Consider the following 20,787-nt stretch of genomic DNA (forward strand, 5'->3'; position numbering starts at 1 on the left):
TGTTTTGTATTTCCACCAGAAACATGAGTTTTGCTCCGGTTGTCCCACATATTCACCAGCATGTTGTATTATCAGTGGTTTTATTTTAGCAATTCTAAAAGGTGTATAGTAGTGTCTTAATTTGATTTTATTTTGCACTTCCCTAATGAGCTATGATGCTGAGTATCTTTTCTTTTTTTATTGTGATTATTTTAATTTAATATAAATTAAATTAAACATTTAACTTCTCAGTTGCACTAATCACGTTTCAGAGGCTCAAAGGCCACATGTAGTTAGTGGCTATCTTATTGGATGGCACAGATTATCAAACATTTCCTTTATTGCAGAAACTTCTGCTAGACAATAGAATGCCTTAGCTAAAGTCATGAGTTCTTTCACATCAGAATTGATGGCTAATCTTCAGTAGGAATAGAGGAATTTTATAAGACTAAAACATTTAATCCTAAAGCATTCAAAGTCCAATTTTCTCATTCCATTTTACAGTTACAAATTTCTCTAGTTTTGATTTAAAAATTACCTGACCATATATGCTATCTCCCCAACTAAGCTGGAAGCCTTTTAGGAATGGGGCCACTTTTTATCCAATTTGCCAGTTTGTGTCTTTTGATTGGGACATTTAGTCCATTTACATTTAGGGTTAATATGTGTGAATTTGATACTGCCATTTAAAGCTAGCTGGCTGTTTTGCCCATTAGTTGATGCAGATTATTCATTATGTTGATGCTCTTTATGTTTTGGTATGTTTTTAGAGTGGCTGGTACTGGTCGTTCCTTTCTATGTGTAGTGCTTCTTTCAGAAGCTCTTGTAAAGCAGGCCTGGTGGTGATGAAATCTCTGAATACTTGCTTGTCCACAAAGGATTTTATTTTTCCTTCACTTATGAAGCTTAGTTTGGCTGGATATGAAATTCTGGGTTGAAAGTTCTTTTCTTTAAGGATGTTGAATATTGGCCCCCAATCTCTTCTGGCTTGTAGGGTTTCTGCTGAGAGATCTGCTGTGAGTCTGATGGGTTTCCCTTTGTGGGTAACCTGATCTTTCTCTCTGGCTGCCCTTAGCATTTTCTCCTTCATTTCAACCCCGGTGAATCTGACGATTATGTGCCTTGGGGTTGCTCTTCTTGAGGAATATCTTTGTGGTGTTCTCTGTAATTCCTGGACTTGAATATTGTCCTGCGTTGCTAGGTTGCAGAAGTTTTTCTGGATAATAGTCTGAAGAATATTTTCCAGCTTGGATTCATTCTCTTCGTCACATTCAGGTACACCTATCAAACGTAGATTAGGTCTTTTCACATAGTCCCATATTTCTTGGAGACTTTGTTCATTCCTTTTTACCCTTTTTTCTCTAATCTTGCCTTCTCGTTTTATTTCATTGAGTTGATCTTCAACCTCTGATATCCTTTCTTCTGCTTGGTTCAATTCGGCTGTTAAAACTTGTGCATGCTTCATGAAGTTCTCGTGTTGTTTTTCAGGTCCATCAATTCATTTATATTCCACTCTAAGTTGTCTATTCTGGTTACATTTCGTCAAATCTTTTTTCAAGGTTCTTAGTTTCTTTGCATTGGGTTAGAACATGTTCTTTTAGCTCACAGAATTTTCTTATTAGCCACCTTCTGAAGCCTGATTCTGACAATTCAACACACTCATTCTCCATCAGGCCTTGTTCCCTTGCTGACGACGAGCTGCGACCCCCTGAAGGAGGAAAGGCATTCTGATTTTGGATGTTTTCAGCCTTTTTGCACTGGTTTCTTCCCATCTTTGTGGATTTATCCACCTGTCGTCTTTGTAGTTGATGACTTTCAGATTGGGTGTCTGAGTGGACCCAGTTTGTTGATAATGAGGTTATTTCTGTTTCTTAGTTTTCCTTCTAACAGTCTGGCCCCTCTGCTGTAGGTCTGCTGAGGTCCACTCCAGGCCCTGCTTGCCTGGGGATCACCTGCAGCAGCTGCAGAACAGTAAAGGTTGCTACAAGTTTCTTCTTCTGCTGTCTTTGTCCTAGAAGGATACCCACCAAATGTCAGTCTGAGCTCTCCTTTATGAGGTGACTCTTTCATTATACGGGGGTCAGGGAACTCCTTGAGGAGACAGTCTGCCCTTCATAGGAGCTCAAGTGCTGAGCTGTGGGCTCCATTGTTCATTCAGAGCTGCTGTGTGATTTCCCATGTGGTGACCTACTGTGCCAGCTGAAACAGTGGTGCTGAGATTCATGGAGCTTTTTTGCTGGGGAATCTCCTGGCCTGGCTCCCTGTTTTAGTCCCCTTTTTAATCAGCTGAATGGGCGACTCTGCCTTCCTGGAGCTCCATTCGCCAGCCAAAAGGGCACCCAGTCCCGTGTATTTTGTATTGAGAACCGCCACACCGGGGCGTTGGCAAAACAGCCGCTCCGGCCAAAAGAGTCACACTGGTGACCCATAGGGCTCCTCCACCTGGGAATCTCCTGATCCATGGCAACAAAAATCCATCTGGAAATGCAGCATCCACTCACCCTCTGCGCTTTCACTGGGAGCTGCAATCCTGAGCTTTTCCTAATCAACCATCTTGGATCTCTCTCTGGTCATATCTTTTATGTGTTTTAAGTATATGAAGCACTTCTTTTCCTTTTTTTTTTTTTTCTTTGAGACAGTCTCTTGCTCTGTCACTTAGGCTACACTACAGTGGCAGGATCTCAGCTTACTGCAAACCTCCACCTCCCAGGTTCAAGTGATTCTCCTGCCTCAGCCTCCCAAGTAGCTGGGATTTACAGGTGAGTGCCACCACACCTGGCTAATTTTTGTATTTTTAATAGACACAGGGTTTCACCATGTTGGCCAGGCTGGTCTCAAACTCCTGGCCTCTAGTGATCCACCCAGCTCAGCCTCCCAAAGTGCTAGTATTACAGGTGTGAGCCACTGCATCTGGCCCCGTATGAAGCATTTTTAAAAAGAGAATGTGTGTGTGTGTGTGTGTGTGTGTGTGTGTGTGTGTGTACATGTTGTTCCATATAAGTAAATAAAAACAGTATAGCTTTAAATCAAAAGATAAGGCCAGGCATATCAGATCATGCCTATAATCCCAGCACTTTGGGAGGCTAAAGTGGATGAATCACTTGAGTCCAGGAGTTTAAAACCAGCGCCAACACCCACCCACCCACCCATGCATGCACACACGCAAAATTAGCCAGGCATAGCCAGGCACGGTGGTGTGTGCCTGGGGTCCCAGCTACTCAGGAGGCTGTAGTGGGAGGACTGCTTGAGTCCAGGAGTCAGAAGCTGCAGTGAGCCAAAACTGCACCACTGCACTCCAGCCTGGGCAACAGAGTGAGACCCTGTCTCAAAACATAAAAATAGGCCAGGTGTGATGGCTCATGTCAGTAATCCCAGCACTTTGGGAGGATGAGATGGGTGGATCACCTGAGGTCAGGAGATGGACACCAGCTTGGCCAACATGGTGAAACTCCACCGCTACTAAAAATACAAAAAAATTAGCCGGGTGTGGTGGCGCATGTGTGTAGTCCCAGCTACTCAGAAGGCTGAGGCAGAAGGATCACTTGAACCTGGGAGGCAGAGTTTAGTGAGCTGAGATCACACCACTGCACTTTAGCCTGAGTGAGACTCTATCTCAAAAAAAACAAAACAAAACAAAACAAAAAAAAACCACTTTGGTTCAATTCTTTGAAATACCAACTTCCACAACACCGTCTTCTTTAATTCATCTTATTTTGGTTTGATGACAACACTTAAGTATCAGGGATAACAGAATAAAATTCAAACTTAATCTAGCCTTCCAGTACTCTCAATGACAACGTAACACCCAACCATAAATTCATAAATTCAAATAACTAACAAGTAGACAGTGAAATACAAAGCTATGATTTATTTGATCTTGGATTACACATTACACTGCCTAAAATTCTCAACATTAGAACCATCCTTAACCAACTACTATTTTACCAGAATATAAAAGGTCAGTTGACAAAATTATAATCTCGGACATTACCAAAAATATCAGCTACCTAGTTATAACATTAACTCAGGTATTTAAAAAGTCATTTGTTCTGAGACAGCACTATAAACAAAAATACAGTAACTACCCATTCTCTTTCAGGAAGAGACTGCACTAAAGAATCAAATGAATTCATAAGAACAAACATGGTTTAACAAGTCCATCATAAAAGTGGGTATACAAATGATCAGAATAACCACTGACTCATTTAAGCAAGGTGAGCTGATAGAAATATTTCCAAGACTCATAAAATGCCTGGATTCTGTCACTGACATAGCCACATTTACCTGGATATTAACAATAGTTCCAAATTTGCTGAAGTGTTCATTGAGCTTAGTAATGTTGTTCAATTCCTGAGGGATTTTCTTGACTTCTAATTTGGTATTTGTATACTGATTCTTTCGTAAGAACCCCGGTTTATTTTGATTGTTATTTCCTTGCCTAAAAGAAAGATTAATATATCTTGGTTAATTCTCCTACTTCATACCTAGGCAAGAGATATAACCACCAAGAGTTTAAGTTTATATATATATTTTTTTTTCTTTTTTTTTTTAAAGTGCCTTTTGTTGCTAGGCATGGTGGCTCACATCTATAATCCCAGAAAACTTTTTCAAAATCCTATGAAACATTATATTCAAAATTCAAACCACAGAAAATATATTAACATCAAGAAACAGGTTAGAGGCTGGGTGCAGTGGCTCATGCCTGTAATGCCAGCACTCTGAGAGGCCAAGGCAGGAGGAATGCTTGAGCCCAGGGGTTCCAGACCAGTCTGGGCAACATAGTAAGACCCTGTCTCTATATAATTAATTAATTGATTAATTTTTTAAAGTGCCTCTTGTAAGCCCTTAACATTCTTCAGAAATTACTAAGCAATTTTCACATTGTTCTTATCACATGAGAATAAAAAAGTTGAAGAGAAAGGTGAAAGCAAAAGATTACCAAAAGAAAATGCCCAACTGAAGCTTAAAATCATATGCCAAAAAGAATACCACAATTATCAAGGAGTCTAAGTAAGGCTAGAACATCTTTTTTTTTTTTTTTTTTTTTTGAGACAGAGTTTTGCTCTTGTTGCCCAGCCTGAAGTGCAGTGGCACGATCTCAGCTCACTACAACCTCCCGTCTTCCGGGTTCAAGCAATTATTCTGCCTTAGCCTCCCAAGTAGCTGGGATTACAGGCATTTGCCACCACGCCGGCTAATTTTGTATTTTCAGTAGAGATGGAATTTCTCCATGTTGGTCAGGCTGGTCTCAAACTCCTGACCTCAGGTCATCTGCCCATCTCAGTCTCCCAAAGTGCTAGGATTACAGACATGAGCCACCATGCCCGGCTAGAATACCATCTTTAATGGCATATTTTCAACTTCTGCAAACGTACTAAACTTTTTTTTTTAACCGTTTATTTCATTTTTTTTCTTCTTTTCTATCCATTGCCAGTGTCTCAGTAATTTTTAATATTTGGTTAGGCATAGAAATAGGTAGTTACAAATGGGCCAGGTGCAGTAGCTCACTCCTATAAATCCCAGCACTTTGGGAGGCTGAGGCTGGTAGATCACCTGAGGTCAGGAGTTCAGGACCAGCCTAACCAACATGGTGAAACTGTCTCTACTAAAAATAGAAAAAATTAGCCAGGTGTGGTGGTGGGCACCTGTGATCCCAGCTACTCAGAAGGCTGGGGCAGGAGAATTGCTTGAACCCTGGAGGCAGAGGTTGTGGTGAGCCAAGATCGAGCCATTGCACTCCAGCCTGGGCGACAAAAGCAAGACTGTCTCAAAAAAAAAACAAAACAAAACAAAAAAAAACCTATTATGAATATTGTTAACTTTTTAATTTTTACGACATTCTAAACATGTCTCCTGGAACCCTAACTTCGAGACATTTAGTTTGAAAATCATTAATGACAAATTTTATGAATTTAGTAATGCAAACAACAACAATAACAATTAGATGTTACTAATTAGCAAATTGTCTTACTTTCCCAGCCAAGGTTTCTTTGTGAGTGGACCTTCCAAACCACTCACGGCTCTTTTTCGGCTATCTGGTTCTAGAACTACTCTGGTTATGTTGCTATTAATCGAAACAGGAACTGGTGGTTCAGTCTGGATCACAATGTTAGCAGCTGTTGGAAACAAAAATTCAAATTACTAAGTTGTTCAGGAATCTCAATGATTAATAATATTTAGTCTAAAAGCTAAATAGTACTATGAATATTTCAACTACTATCATTTCTCTTTTAGAAATGCCTAACAGGAAGAAAAAGTTACAAATGCGTTTTTCTATAAAAAATAGAAATCAAAACTCAAAGTTAACCTTGATGTAATAATTGGCTCAGGCATGGATGATCAATAGATTAAAAAATATATTGGTGAAAGGCTATTGGAAAATAAAATATTTATATGGTGACAAAGTATCACTCCAAAAATTATATTCACAATGGAGAGCTCTAACAATTATCACTTTATACAAGCAATCAAACTTAGCACCATTGATGGACATTATTTGCCTCCTGGTATGATTCAACAAGAAGATGACCACATCATAAGTATAACATATTGTGGAATTATGATTTTATGTGTGGCAATAATACTGTGCTTTTATAGGACCGTCTTATTCTTAAATATAAGGTAAAGGAGTTAAAGTTTCACTATGTCTACCACTTACTTTCAAGAGATTCAACAAAAAAATGTGAGTGGAGAGATGAAAGAGAAGAGAGAGCACACAAGAGAGCATTCATGCCCAAAGGTAACAAAACATTACCGGTAAATCTAAGTGAAGGCATTCAGATGTTTGCTGTGTTACTTTTGATTTTCCATAGGTTTAACGTTGGGAAGAAAATTCAAAGCCAATACTATAAATTGGCAGAAATACTCTAAGAAACTGTCCATACAATAAATAACCTTTGAGTAGGAAGAGGTATACTGAACAAAAAGGAAACTAACACAAAACCATGCCTATCATATACTGAGTATTTTTTCCCCTAACTTTAGCAACTCCACTAAGCAAAGAATAACCTAGGCTGAATGCTGGGGTAGGGATATGGTTGGGTGTTGGTACATCTGATTTCATCTTTGTGTCAGGGAAATTATGATGTAAGGATTCATTTACTTAACATTTAGCTCTTTTACCGCTCAGCAACTATAGCAGACCTTGGGTATACATTGGTGAATAAAACAGACAAGATCCTTGCTCTTGCAGGACTTGTGTTTTCAGAAGGCTAATGAAGAAGATAGCAACTGTGATGACATAAAGCATTCTAGAATTTGACATGCCATTATGTTCTCCTTAAATAGTTTTTATTGTTACCAGCTAACATTGCCAAATGCCTTATTTTTTTAATTTAATTAAGTGTGTCATATTAAACGAAAGAGATACAGCTACGAAAGGTTAAGTGACTTGCCCAAGAAAACAAAGAAATCCTATTTTATACAAAACATTACTTCTACTTTGAATTCTAGTGCTGCCACTTAACAGCTGTGTGACCCTGGGCAAGTTCTTTAAACCTCTCTAAGCCTCAGTATTTTCACTTGTAAAAGGAGAATAAAAATAGAAATATGGGAAACAATAATATACATGAGGCTGGGCATAGTGGCTTATGCCAGTAATCCCAACACTTCTGGAGGCTGAGGTGAGCAGATTACCTGAGGTCAGGAGTTCAAGACCAGCCTGACCAATATGGTGAAACCCTGTCTGTACTAAAAATACAAAAATTAGCCAGGCTGTGGTGGCACACACACTTGTAATCCCAGCTACTCAGGCAGCTGAGGCAGGTCAATTGCTTGAACCCAGAAGGTGGAGATTGCAGTGGGCCTAGATTGCACCACTGCACTCCAGCCTGGGCAACAGAGGAGACTCTGTCTCTCAAAAAAATAAATAAATAAAAATACACACACACACACACACACACACACACACACACACACACACACGCACACACGTATTCTTATAGTGTTATTAATGGCAGTAAGCAAGAATTAATAAAACTAGGATAGAAAGAACAGGAAAATGGTAGGCTGGGCACAGTGGCTCACGCCTGTAATCCCAGCACTTTCAGAGGCCAAGATGGGCAGATCACCTGAGGTCAGGAGTTCAAGACCAGCCTGGCCAACATGGTGAAATCCCATCTCTACTAAAAATACAAAAATCAGCTGGGTATAGTGACACGCGCTTATAATCTCGGCTACTTGGGAGGCAGAGGCAGGAGAATCACTTGAATCCGGGAGGCGGACGTTGCAGTGAGGCAGGATGGAGCCACTGCACTCCAACCTAGGAAACAGAGCCAGAATCTGTTTCAGGAAAAGTAAGGAAAGAATAAAGGAAAGGAGAAAGGAAAGAGGAAAGGAAAGGAACAAGGAAAGGAAAGGAGGAAGGGGAAAGAAGGGAGAAGGAGGGGGAAGAAGGGAGAAGGGGGAAGACGGGGAAAGAAGAGGGAAGAAGGGGAAGAAGGAGGAAGAAGGGGAAAGAAGGAAGAAGAAGGGGGAAGAAGGGGGAGGAAGGGGAAAGGGGGAAGGGGAGGAGGGAAGGATGAGGGAAAGGGGAAGGAAAGGAAAAAAAGGAAAATGTTTGCCATATGATTAATCAAAAAACTATTGTCAGTGTAGTCCATGGCCAGTCACTCATATTGAAATTACATACTGGAAATCTGTAATAGTTAAAAAAAAAAATAGAATCTCATCAAACTAACCATCATTAACCAAATTTTTTAGTGGGGGAGTAGGTAGGAGGTTATCAGCCATATTAAAGGTAAATGCTTGCATTTAATCTTGGTTTTGTTTCATTTTTTTAAGGTTTATTCCTAAGCTCTGTAAAGGTCCTAACTTAAAGATGTAATCACTGGTGTTAAAAATTATCAAATGATAATCGTAATGTTTTAGATTCTCACTATTATTAGTGTGATGCATAGCTCTCAGGATACAAAGTAGACCCTTTAATGATCAGTTCTTTGAGGGAGAGGATCAGTAATTTTGTATTTCTATACATAAATTCTAACACAGTGCCTAGCAACAAAACTAAAACAGCCTAAAGTCATACTCAAAAAAAAGCAATTAATATTAGTATGATCTGCATTTAAAAACAAACATATTCTCACTATAGCTTTAAAACAAAATTTAGAGATAAAGTTATTTAAAAACATCTGAGATTAATATATAGCACCCTTCAAAGAGATGATATGTAAGTAACCTGAACCTTAATTTCCTCAAGTGAGGCCAGAAATGCAAATGTAATAACTATATTCAACTATTGCGTAACACAGCATCAGAAAAAGTTCAAGGCATTCTCACCTCTTGGATTTGCATCCATATCTCCAGATGTTAGGCCAATCAGATTGGGGCGCTGTGTCTGTGTTCTTGAAAAGAACTGTCTGTACTGAGATCTACCAGAACTAGTAATACTAGGAGCTTCTGGGTTGTAACCATCTGGTTCATATGCATCTGAGGGAAAACAAAGCAACAAAACACTTAGCAAATCAGAGAGCGGTTAAACCATCTCTCATTGTTAAAAAATAAACAACTGCTTAAAAAACATACATTCACCAAAAAATATAAATACATCAGCCTACAGTCACCTCTCAGTATCTGTGAAGGACTGGTTCCAGGACCCTCCCACAGATATCAAAATCTACAAATGTTCAAGTCTCTTATATAAAATAGGGTGGTATTTGCATATAACCTAGGCACATCTTCTTATATACTATAAATCATCTCTATGTTAATTGTAATACCTAATATAAATGCTATGTAAATAGTTGTTATGGATATTGTTTTTAAAACTTGCATTATTAATTACTGTATTGTTATTTTTTATTGGTTTTCTTCCTGAATATTTTTGATCTATAGTTGGTTGAATCTGCCGATGTGGAACCTGAGGTGAAGGGATGACTCTATTTCTCTTTGTGTTACAGTATCTAGACACACCTTTTGAAAGTGAAAAAAAAATGCTCCTATTACAGGACATAGATACATACGCCCATTATTAAATACTGGTATTTTCAGATTCATTCACCTACTGATTTCTACCCTATATATTCATCGCCTAATCCAAATGTGAATGCACACTTTTTTTTTTTATTTAAAAAAAATGGAGATGGGGTCTCGCTATCTTGCCCAGGCTGGTCTTCAACTCCTGAGCTTAAGCCATCTGCCCACCTCAGCCTCCCAAATTGCTGGCATTACGGGTGTGAATCATCATGCCCAGACCAATGCACATTTGTTAATACAAATTTTCATGTGCACAAACACCGTAAGTGAAGGTTTGGGTTTTCTCTGTTATCTATCGTATCTCCAATTTCCAGGTACCTTTTTAATTAAAGAGAAAAGAAAAACCAAACTATTCATTTGGTTATCTGCACTTTTTCAAATTAGGGAGACAACAGCTGGTTTCACACATAAACCATATTTCAAATAAAACAGCGCATGCACACGTGCACATGCACACACATATAATCAGTAACTTCTATGATTTAGAGTATAGAAGTGATTCAGAATATAAGATGAGCAAATTATCCTCATTTAGGGGATCTTCCTGGCCACTACAGGCATTTGAGTCAACAGCCACTAAACATCACAACTAGGATTCAGAAGTCCTCAATCCAGAAAATTTCTCACTCCCAATCCTTTTAGATTAAACCTCTCCCATGAATATTGTGCTTCTCTTAACTTCAGATTCACAAGCGAACTTCCTTCTTGCACAAAACAACCACAAACTACGATGAGGCTAAAATAATAAAATTCTATTAAAGCACCGGTGATTCTGAGATATGTAATATAAGAACTAGAGGCTGGATGCGGTGGCTCATGCCTGTAATCCCAACACTTTGGGAGGCTGAGGCAGACAGATCACGAAGTCAGGAGATCGAGATCACCCTGGCCAACATGGTGAAACCCCATCTCTACTAAAATACAAAAAATTAGCCAGGCATGGTGGTGCACGCCTGCAGTCCCAGCTATTCATTAGGCTGAAGCAGGGGAATTGCTTGAACCTAGGAGGCAGAGGTTGCAGTGACCCAAGATTGTTCCACTGCATTCCAGCCTGGTGACAGAGAAAGACTCCGTCTCAAAAAATAAATAAATAAAGAACTAGAACTGCTGCCCGACATTCCTTCTCCATTTTCCTCCTTTCTTCGGGTTTTGAAAACAGCTCATGGAATTACACAAAAAAGGCATCACTAGATTAAGAACCTACTCCCTCTAATAAAATGTTAAATGATGTTGAAAATTAATCATTCGGGTCATTTGTATTGGCCTCCTCAGAGAAGGATGGCACAGAAAATTTAATAAATTATTATCACAAAGACATTCCTATTAGAGATTTTGTATTTCATTACTAACGCTTGCATTCAGTCTCCAAGTTTCCTGATGATGATTAATTTTGCCTCAGTGGTTACAGCGCTATGCTTTTAGTTATCTGCCAAAGAGTATTTTTGGGGCTTCATATTTAATTATTTTAGCTTTTGTTCTAACAAAATAATTTATAATTTTTTTGTTTCTTGAAGACAACTAAAGACAGTTTAATCATGAGCATTCCCTCCTGATGGGAACACACTGTAATGATATGCCTAGCTTAAAAGTAAATCTAACAGAGTTGCTTATTAAATTTCAATGTGTTTAAGGATGATACAGTTTGAAACTGATATGTAAAATAACAGCTTCCCTGGTTATGCCAACTCTAAAAATTACATGCAATATAACATACAAAATAAATGCTGCTTTATCTTTAAAAAAAAAAAAAAGATTAGCAAATTATGGTTAAAAAGTTTTCAGTTACCATTTGACACTATTGACAGAAAATCTCCTACAATTAAGACTGCAGAAAGTTTTAAAGAAATTACATAATCAAATGACCTTGTGCTATAAATCCTGGGAATACACAGAACACCAATTAACTTAAAAGTCCTTTAGTTAATGATGATGAACTAAGATCTAAAGGCAAAGTGAGAAAGGGTTAAAAACCCCTCATGAGACACCCACAAAGCACTCCACAGATCTTTCAAAATACATATGTCAAAAGGAGAAAAGAGTTTTTCAGAAGTTTTATATACACATACAAGGGGCAAAATGGCCATAATACAAGGGGCAAAAAGGAAAAAAGGACATGATCATCAAGAAACCAGATGTTTATTTTTGTTTTAAAGAAAAAATAACCTAGTTTATTACAATGTATAACTAATTAGAAAACATTCAGGTAGATATTATCTTCCTATCTACCTGATTAGAAATTAGCTAAATGAACCAGCATCATTTTGTTACCAAGGCACTAAAAGTAAATATAGAGGAAACCACAGATGATAGACACACATGAGGCCTAATCATCTAGCAGCCACTAGAGACAAACCAAAGCAGCAAAGGAACAGAAAATAAAACTACCTATGAGCTTTAATGGGACTTTATGACAGCAGATCAGGATGCCAGTCACCGCTTACGCTGGCCAGCTTAAGGTAAAAAAGATCAGCGAGGTGGATGGCCATCTGTAGCAAAGCTTACCTGGAACCAGAGGGGTAGGGCTGGAGACTGAGGTATGGTACCCAATGGAGGATCCCATGAGGTTTCGAGGCGGCACCAAACGAGCTGCCAACAGAGGAGGCGGTGTCCCCAACTGAAGTCGCTCAGATGTAGCAGCACCATGTTCACGAGAGTACATGGGCTGTCCTATAGAGGAAAGAATAGGAGGGCAGCTGGAAATGAGAGTCACAAGCTTCTCTTAGGTGATGATGTGCTTCCTGAGACTTTGAGCCAAAAACAGAGAAATTAAACCAACAGGAATAGAAGTACAGAAAGATGTTCCTGGGATTCTTTCTAACTCAAGGAAGAACAGACATGGAACTGGTTAGGATCCATCAAGGTATAATGAAAAGAGTAAGAATTAGGTAGTATATATAATCTCCATCTTTTATGGTCTTAAGTGGAGAAAACTACGTGCTAATTTTATCCAAAGCTGAACAGTGAACTATATCAGGTTACTAGACAAAGAAGCCCTGAGCTATTAATTATACAGAATTTTCCTATCCAATGAGATATGCAGGTATGAAAACTGTCATATCCACTAAAAAGAAAACAACCCCCTCCAACCAACTCACATAATTTCAGGTTTACACAAAGTATGCTCCCATGTCTAAGAGCAGAAAAAAAGATAAAGGCATTAAGAACAAATAAACCACTGCATGCATGCCTTCGCAAAGAATAAGAAATGTTCCATAGAAAAAATTAAGATAGTGAAAATTTGTTATCCCTGTGAACACGAGGATTACAAATATAGAGAAAGGAAAAAGGACAAAAAACAAACAAAAAAAACAGATAAGCACACCAGCACAACACTGGGCACATGAAATCATCCTGACTATTAAGAAGCACTTTTTGAAAGAAAGCACATTTAGGATTTATATACAGACTGATGCAAGAATACAATGAAGCCAAAATCTGAAGAACAGGATTAGAAAAAGACAAGGTATCAAGAAGCAAAATCCCTTTGGGTGTCCATTTAATATCTTTTTCACTGACAACCCCATCTGAGACCTATTTGTAAGATTTAGTTAATATATATGTCCAATGTCAGACATTTACTATGTGACACAAGGCAAAATAAAGTGGATTTTGAGTTTTTTTATACCTGGTGAAATATCCTTAAAAGCTGTAAAATTCCTAAAGATTTTAAATATACCTTAATAGGACAGGCTACAAAGTAATCACTTGATTTCACAGTAAGTCCTAAAGGGAATACAGAGATGCTAAACCTCACTACCATCTTCTTTCTGTATAAGAAGTAAAAGAGGTATCCAACAGACACCACCCATCAAAGCTGCCTTTCACAGGGTTCCACCACCCACAGTCACTCTGGGACCCAAAATCCTATCTATCTATGGCCTTGGGGTGGGTGACAATACCCCCTTTTTAATGACCTGAATCTCTGACTTACTGATTATGGAATCTGTCAAGTAGTTTTCAACTCTCCCAGTGAGGATAATTAAACATGCTCAGCTTTGAGGGCGGAAAAAAAACACAAAAGAGGAAGTAACAAATCATACTGTATAACTGTGTACTTAGCATTATCCTTACATTTTTATATTTCTAATGGATATTGGGCCTAATACTTAGGTGGAAAAAAAAAATACTTAGGTGGTAGGTTGATCTATGCAGCAAACCACCATGGCACTCATTTACCTATGTAACAAACTTGTACATCCTACATATGTACCCTGGAACTTAAAAGTTGATGGGGAAAAAAAAAGTACATTTAAAAAGAATCACTTATTCATTACACTGCAAAAACAATTCAATATATTTTTTTTCTTTTTTGTTTTTGAGACAGTCTGGCTCTGTCGCCTAGGCTGGAGGGCAGTGGCGCAATATGGGCTCATGACAACCTCTAACTCCTGGGTTCAAGGAATTCTCCTGCCTCAAACTCCCGAGTAGCTGGGATTATGGGTGCCCACCACGACACCTGGCTAATTTTTTGTATTTTTAGCAGAGACAGAGTTTCAACATGTTAGCCAGGCTGGTCTCAAACTCTTGACCTCAGGTGATCTACCCACTTTGGCCTCCCCAAGTGCTGCAATTACCGGTATGAGCGACCGCGCCCAGCCCAATTTAACATATTCTCAATGAGGGGAACAAATAGTTGTAAGTACACAATCAATTGCAGAGAATTAATTGTAAAGAGTGATCTATCAGCAAAATGTAGTAGTTGTTAAAGAGAAAAATGGGGCCAGGTACAGTGGGCTCATGTCTATAATCCCAACACTTTGGGAGGCCAAGGTGGGAGGACTGCTTGAGCCCAGGAGTTCAAGACCAGCCTGAGTAAGATACTGAGACTGTCTCTACTAAATATTTTAAAAATCAGCCACGCATGGTGGCACACACCTGTAGTCCTAGCTATTTGGGAGGCTAAGGCAGAAGGATCACTTGAGCCAGAAAGTCGAGGCTACAGTCAGCCACGATCATGCCCACTGTACTCCAGCTTAGGTGACATGGTGAGACGCTGTCTTTAAAAGAGAAATTTCTTAATTAAAAAATAAAAATACATAATTATATAGAAAAAAGTACAGTCTTAGTCCATATGACTACTTGAAATGTATATCAATGTACTAAGTATATCTAATTAATAACAGCTGTCTCAAAGTAAACTGGAAACCAAAAGGCTACTTTGCACAATGTCCACTTTTAAAACAACTGACAAACAATATACAATTCAAATGCTTTAGAAAGGCCGGGTATGGTGCTCACACCTGTAATTCCAGCACTTTGGGAGGCCAAGGCGAGTGGATCCCTTGAGCTCAGGAATTTGAGATCAGGCTGGGCAACATGGTGAAACCCCATCCCTACTAAAACTATAAAAATTAGCCAGGCGTGATGGTACACACCTGTAATCCCAGCTACTCGGGAGGCTGAGGCACAAGAATCACTCAAACCCAGGAGGCAGAGGTTGCAGTGAGTCAAGATCGCACCACTGCCCTCCAGCCTGGGTGACAGAGCAGGACTCTGCTTCAAAATAAAAAACAAACAAATACCTCAAAAAGATGGCCATTAATTCACATGTAGCCTGACTTTCTTAAACAATTCCTACTGAGGTCTCTAAATAGTACTTCTAAAAGAAACAGAGTTCTTCTTTTTTGGGGACGGAGTTTCGCTCTTGTTACCCAGGCTGGAGTGCAACGGCATGATCTCGGCTCACCGCAACCTCCGCCTCCTGGGTTCAGGCAATCTCCTGCCTCAGCCTCCTGAGTAGCTGGGATTACAGGCACGCACCACCATGCCCAGCTCATTTTTTGTATTTTTTTTAGTAGAGACGGTGTTTCACCATGTTGACCAGATGGTCTCGATCTCTTGACCTCGTGATCCACCCGCCTCGGCCTCCCAAAGTGCTGGGATTACAGGCTTGAGCCACCGCGCCTGGCCAGAAACAGAGTTCTTTAGACAAAGGGCTAATTCTAGGTCAGGGCAGAAAATTTTTAAGATGAGCCTGGTATATCTTGGTATACCTTGTCTTCAGAGGCAAGACAGTTATCAAAAACCGGCATGTCAAAGATAAAAAATTAAAAAAAAAAAAAAAAAAAACTATCAGAAGCCAACATGAAGAGGCTCTCACTGATTAAAGACAAGATAATCTGAACATCAAAGAAGACTACAATGGAGTGAAACATATCAAATGTTAAATGTCAAAAATTCATGAGCTCATAATGGTACTTAAAAAAATATAGGAGTTCCCTTCGGAAAAAACTAGGAAATCAACAGATTCTTAAAACTGATAAATGAAAGAAAATACACATACATCATGTCTCTTCTGTAAAAAACTGCATTTCAGGTTAACCAAATGGTTGTTACAGTCAACTATATGGAATGCTAGCAATAAATGTAGAAGAAACTATAGAGTATCACATAAAACAGCAAATCCAGGCAATGATAAAAAAAAAAAATGGCTGTTGAAACCGATAAGTAAGTTTTTAAACGAATGGATCACGATGAAAACACCTCTACACACTAATCAATATTTATAATACAGAAAGGAGACAACCAGACATTATAAACATCATAATGTACTGTGTAGGATGTATATAACGCCATCTATAAAATATTCTTGTCAAAAAAAGAAAAAAACGAATCATCAAATACCTAGCTCTAACTTCCAATTTACAGGAAATACAGGGGACAGAGAAATGTGTTAGATGACACCAGAAGATGAACCTGCCAAATGTGTTAGATGACACCAGAAGATGAACCTGCCAAGTCTAGAATGTGAGAAAATTCTTCAGGACAAATGATCTGTTTCTACAACAAACAAATGCCAAGGAAAAAAAAAAGAAGTAAGAGATATTGCTATAAAGACTTAAGAAAGATACCAACTCAATGTAATGTATAACCCTGTTTGGATATAACTTCAAATAAACCAGGTATGAAAGGACATTTATGATACAATTGGGAAATATGAAAACTAACTGGATATTTTACAAGCAATAGTAAACTGTTACCAATTAGTAAACTATCACAGGGGTGCTGTGATAATAGTACCTGTGTGTATGTATGATTTTGAGTGCATGTATGTTTAATCATTATCTTTAAAGATACATAAGTTTTCACAGGTGAAATGCTGTTATGTTTGGGACTTACTCTAAAACAATCATGTCATTAAGTTGACTTTTGAGGAGCCATAGAAGAGAAAACAATAATAAAAACTAAGGCCAGGTATGATGGCTCAGACGTGATAATTCCAACACTTTGGGAGGCCAAGGTGGGAGGACTGCTTGAGCCCAGGAGTTCAAGACCAGTCTGAGTAAAATACTGAGACTGTCTCTACTAAATATTTTAAAAATCAGCCACGCATGGTTAGTAAAAATCAAACAGTCACTTAAAGAAAAAAATGAAAGCTTAAAGTACCCAAATGACAATTAGGTATTTTTTTGGATGAATACCTATATGTTGAAATGGACAATATCACAATCCTAGCACTTCCGGAGGCTAAAGTGGGAGGACTGCTTGAGCCCAGGAATTTGAGAACAACCTGGGCAACATAGGGAAACCTCATCTCTACAAAAAATTTAAAAATTAGCCAAGTGTGGTGACATGCACCTGTGCTCCCAGCTACTCATGAGGCTGAGGCAGGAGGATTGCTTGAGCCCAGGAGGTCAAGACTTCAGTGAGCCAAGATTGTGCCACCGTACTTGAGGCTGGGCGACAGAAAAAGATACAGTCTAAAAGAAAAACAACAACACAGCACTAAAATAATCAAGTCGGGAGTAGGTTATGGATGAAGAAAGATTAACCACATTGATTAATTGTTGAAGCCAGAAATAAGTACAAAAAGGTTCACTACATTATGTCAGTCTACTTTTATATATGTTATTTTTTAAATTTTCCAAATAATATGTTTTCTCTTTTAAATTTGAGATGAGGTCTTACTATGTTATCCAGGCTAAAGTACAGTGGCTATTCACCGGCATGATCACAGCTCAGTGCAGCTGGAACTCCTGGCCTCAAGGGAGCCTCCTGCCTCAGCCTCCAGAGGCTGTGTCGCAAGCACACACAGCGGGCTACATAATAAAAAAATTTTTGAGATCAAATAGGTTACAGTAATGGTGAAGATCAGCCTGTCAGAATTTATATTCATTCAGTTTTGTTTTGGTCAGGGTAGAAAGTGATTGATAACTCCAAACTGCAAACATCCCAAGTTCATGTTCCCATCTTAAATTGCTCATCTAGGTAACATACCTAATATCAATATTTTCACCTTCTTAATATTAACTCTAATCAGTTAAAGACAGTCTTTATTCAACCTAAAATTTTAGCCAGTCTGTGTAATTTTCCTGAATTTGTCTTTAAGAGTATTCACAGGAAAAAAAATTTTAAGTTTTCAGTTAAAAACTCAAATCCAGAAAAACCAAAAACCCAATACTGGCCATATTTATGTGTCTTCTCTATTAGAATACAAGGTCCCTGGCACACTTGGGAAGTTCCAAGGCCTAAACAGTGCCTGATGCATAGTAGAAATCAGTCACTTAAAGAAAAAATGACAGCTTAAAGTATCGAAATGACAATTATTTCTTTGGATGAATATCTGTGTGTTGAAATGGACAACATCGCAACTAATACAACATGAATCAAGTCAAACACAAGAGGAAGAAAGCCTCTAGACCAGCAGTTCCCAAGTTTTGTGACATTAAGGACCGGTTCCAAGGAAGACAATTTTTCCACGAATGGCAGGGGTGGGTGGAGGTGGTGATTTCAGGATGAAACTCTTCCACCTCACATTATCAGGCATTAGATTCCCATAAGGAGTGCGCAACTTAGATCCTCTGCATGTGTAATTTACAATAGGGTTGGTTATCCTATGAGAGTTTGATGCCACCGTGATCCAGGTATTGGGGACCCCTGCTCTAGACAATATACAAGGACTCTATTAGACACTGACTTACTTTTCTAGCCATCAAGTCCATTATTTTAAATAGAAGTGTTGTGTATTCCACAGAATTAAATGAGCAAATCTCAAATTTAGAATTATTGTGTTTGAATAATTTTATACAGTTAATAGGAAAAGTATTTTCTGAAAGATAAAGATTTATGTGAATTTATAGTAAGACTGGACAGTGGCTGGGTGCAGTGGCTCACGCCTGTAATCCCAGCACTTTGGGAGTCCAAGGCGGGCATATCACGAGCTCAAGAGATCGAGACCATCCTAGCTGACATTATGAAACCCTGTCTCTACTAAAAATACAAAAATGAGCTGGGCGTGGTAGTGCACACCTGTAGTCCCAGCTACTTGGGAGGCTGAGGCAGGAGAATCACTTGAACTGGGAGGCAGAGGTTGCAGTGAGCCGACGTCATGCCACTGCACTCTGGCCTGGCAACAGAGCAAGACTCCATCTCAAAAAAAATGAAAAGATTGGACAGTTATCTTCAACCTAACAATCAGTCTCCAGAATCCAGGATGTTACCTACTACTCTTACTTTTTCACACATTTAGTACAATGAATGAACTTAGCAGTTACAAAATATTTTTACTATGCTTCTTCAAGAAGCAGAACAGACCAAAAGCGATGTAGAAAAGAGAGTATTCTTAGTAACGGTCTTGTAAAAGCCAAAGTATATGCTGAGTTGGTGAGTTCAAACTTGGAGGCTGCAGTGGTATAGCTCTTTTAGATTTTGTCTAGCAAGTTCTCTGGTCTTCCACCAAGAAACCCCCATGCAAATAGGGGTCCAGATGCAATGCCTCAGGTCTGTAATCCCAGCATTCTAGGAGGCCCAGGTGAGAGGACTGCTCCAGACCGGGAGTTTGAGACCATCCTAGGCAACGCAGCAAGACTCTCTACAAAAAAAAAATTCAACATTAGCTGGGCATACTGGCATGTGCCTGCACAGTCTAGCTATTTGGGAGGCTACAGTGGGGTGATCACTTAAGCCCAGGAGTTCAAGGCTGCAGTGAGCTAGGATCATGCCACTACACTCCACCCTTGCTCAGGGCAACAGAGCAAGACTCTGTTTCTAAAAAAAGAAAGTAAATAAATAGATGTTTTTTAAATTGGGGTAAGTTGGGCGTGGTGGCTCATGCCTAAAATCCAAGCACTCTGGAAGGCTAAGGTGGGAGGATAGCTCAAGCCCAGGAGTTCAAGACCAGCCTGGGCAACACAGAAACACCTGACCTTTACAAATAATTTTTAAAAATTAGCTAGGCATGGTGGCATGTGCCTGTGGTCCCAGCTACTCAGGAGGCTGAGGTAAGAGGATTTCCAGAGCCACGGTGGCAGCTGCAGTGAGCCATAATGCTACCACACTCCAGCCTGGGCAGCACAACAAGATCCTGTCTCAAAAAGAAATAAAGGAGGGGCGTGGGTAAAATGTTTAAGTACTTCAGATGAAATAGTTGATTTTAACAGCTGATTGCTGTCTTTACACAAAATTCCAAATACAGCTAGTTATTTACTTTCATAGTCTGACATTTTAACTCAAAAAAAATAACAAAATTTCAAAGTATTTTCTATGTTATAATCTATATATATATGTATGTATTTTAAAGACAGAGTCTTACTTCTCTCTGTTGTCCAGGCTAGAATATAATAGCACTATCTGCAGCCTTGAACTCCTGACTGAGCTCAAGCGATCCTCCCAACCTTGGCCTCTGAATTTAAACCACTGCATCCAGCCAATATTAACTTTACCAGGAAGCATGTATATCCTATTTGGTTTTATAATCAGGTAATTCTTTTTTTTTTTTTTTTTTTTTTTGAGATGGAGTTTTGCTCGTTACCCAGGCTAGAGTGCAATGGCTCAATCTCGGCTCACCACAACCTCCACCTCCTGGGTTCAAGCAATTCTCCTGCCTCAGCCTCCCGA

The 20,787-nt window shown here is 39.0% G+C and overlaps 1 protein-coding gene, 1 long non-coding RNA gene and 1 other non-coding gene across 4 annotated transcripts in view; 1 reads left to right on the forward strand and 2 right to left on the reverse strand.

Moving 5' to 3' along the window:
* The window catches only part of RBM27 (RNA binding motif protein 27), an 88,589-nt gene that overhangs the window by 23,967 nt on the left and 43,835 nt on the right, over window positions 1-20,787 (reverse strand). Inside the window, exons 9-12 of one of the 2 annotated variants that reach the window (XM_032250338.1) lie at window positions 12,454-12,618; window positions 9,256-9,405; window positions 5,951-6,095; window positions 4,264-4,417 (exon numbers count right to left, since the gene is read on the reverse strand). In XM_032250338.1, the coding sequence (XP_032106229.1) occupies window positions 4,264-4,417; window positions 5,951-6,095; window positions 9,256-9,405; window positions 12,454-12,618 (614 nt within the window). The remainder of the gene's footprint in view (window positions 1-4,263; window positions 4,418-5,950; window positions 6,096-9,255; window positions 9,406-12,453; window positions 12,619-20,787) is intronic. The other variant, XM_032250339.1, reaches the window with a different exon arrangement.
* On the reverse strand, window positions 15,924-19,120 carry LOC116531520. Its single transcript, XR_004260468.1, has 2 exons — window positions 16,683-19,120; window positions 15,924-16,647 (listed from the first exon to the last, which is right to left on the reverse strand). It is a non-coding gene; the product is annotated as an uncharacterized LOC116531520 (long non-coding RNA).
* LOC116531701 lies at window positions 19,577-19,639 on the forward strand. Its single transcript, XR_004260532.1, has one exon. It is a non-coding gene; the product is annotated as a U7 small nuclear RNA (small nuclear RNA).

The sequence above is a fragment of the Sapajus apella genome, unplaced genomic scaffold (assembly GCF_009761245.1).
Source record: "Sapajus apella isolate SASKATOON/1434 unplaced genomic scaffold, GSC_monkey_1.0 scaffold71, whole genome shotgun sequence".
NCBI lineage: Eukaryota > Metazoa > Chordata > Mammalia > Primates > Cebidae > Sapajus > Sapajus apella.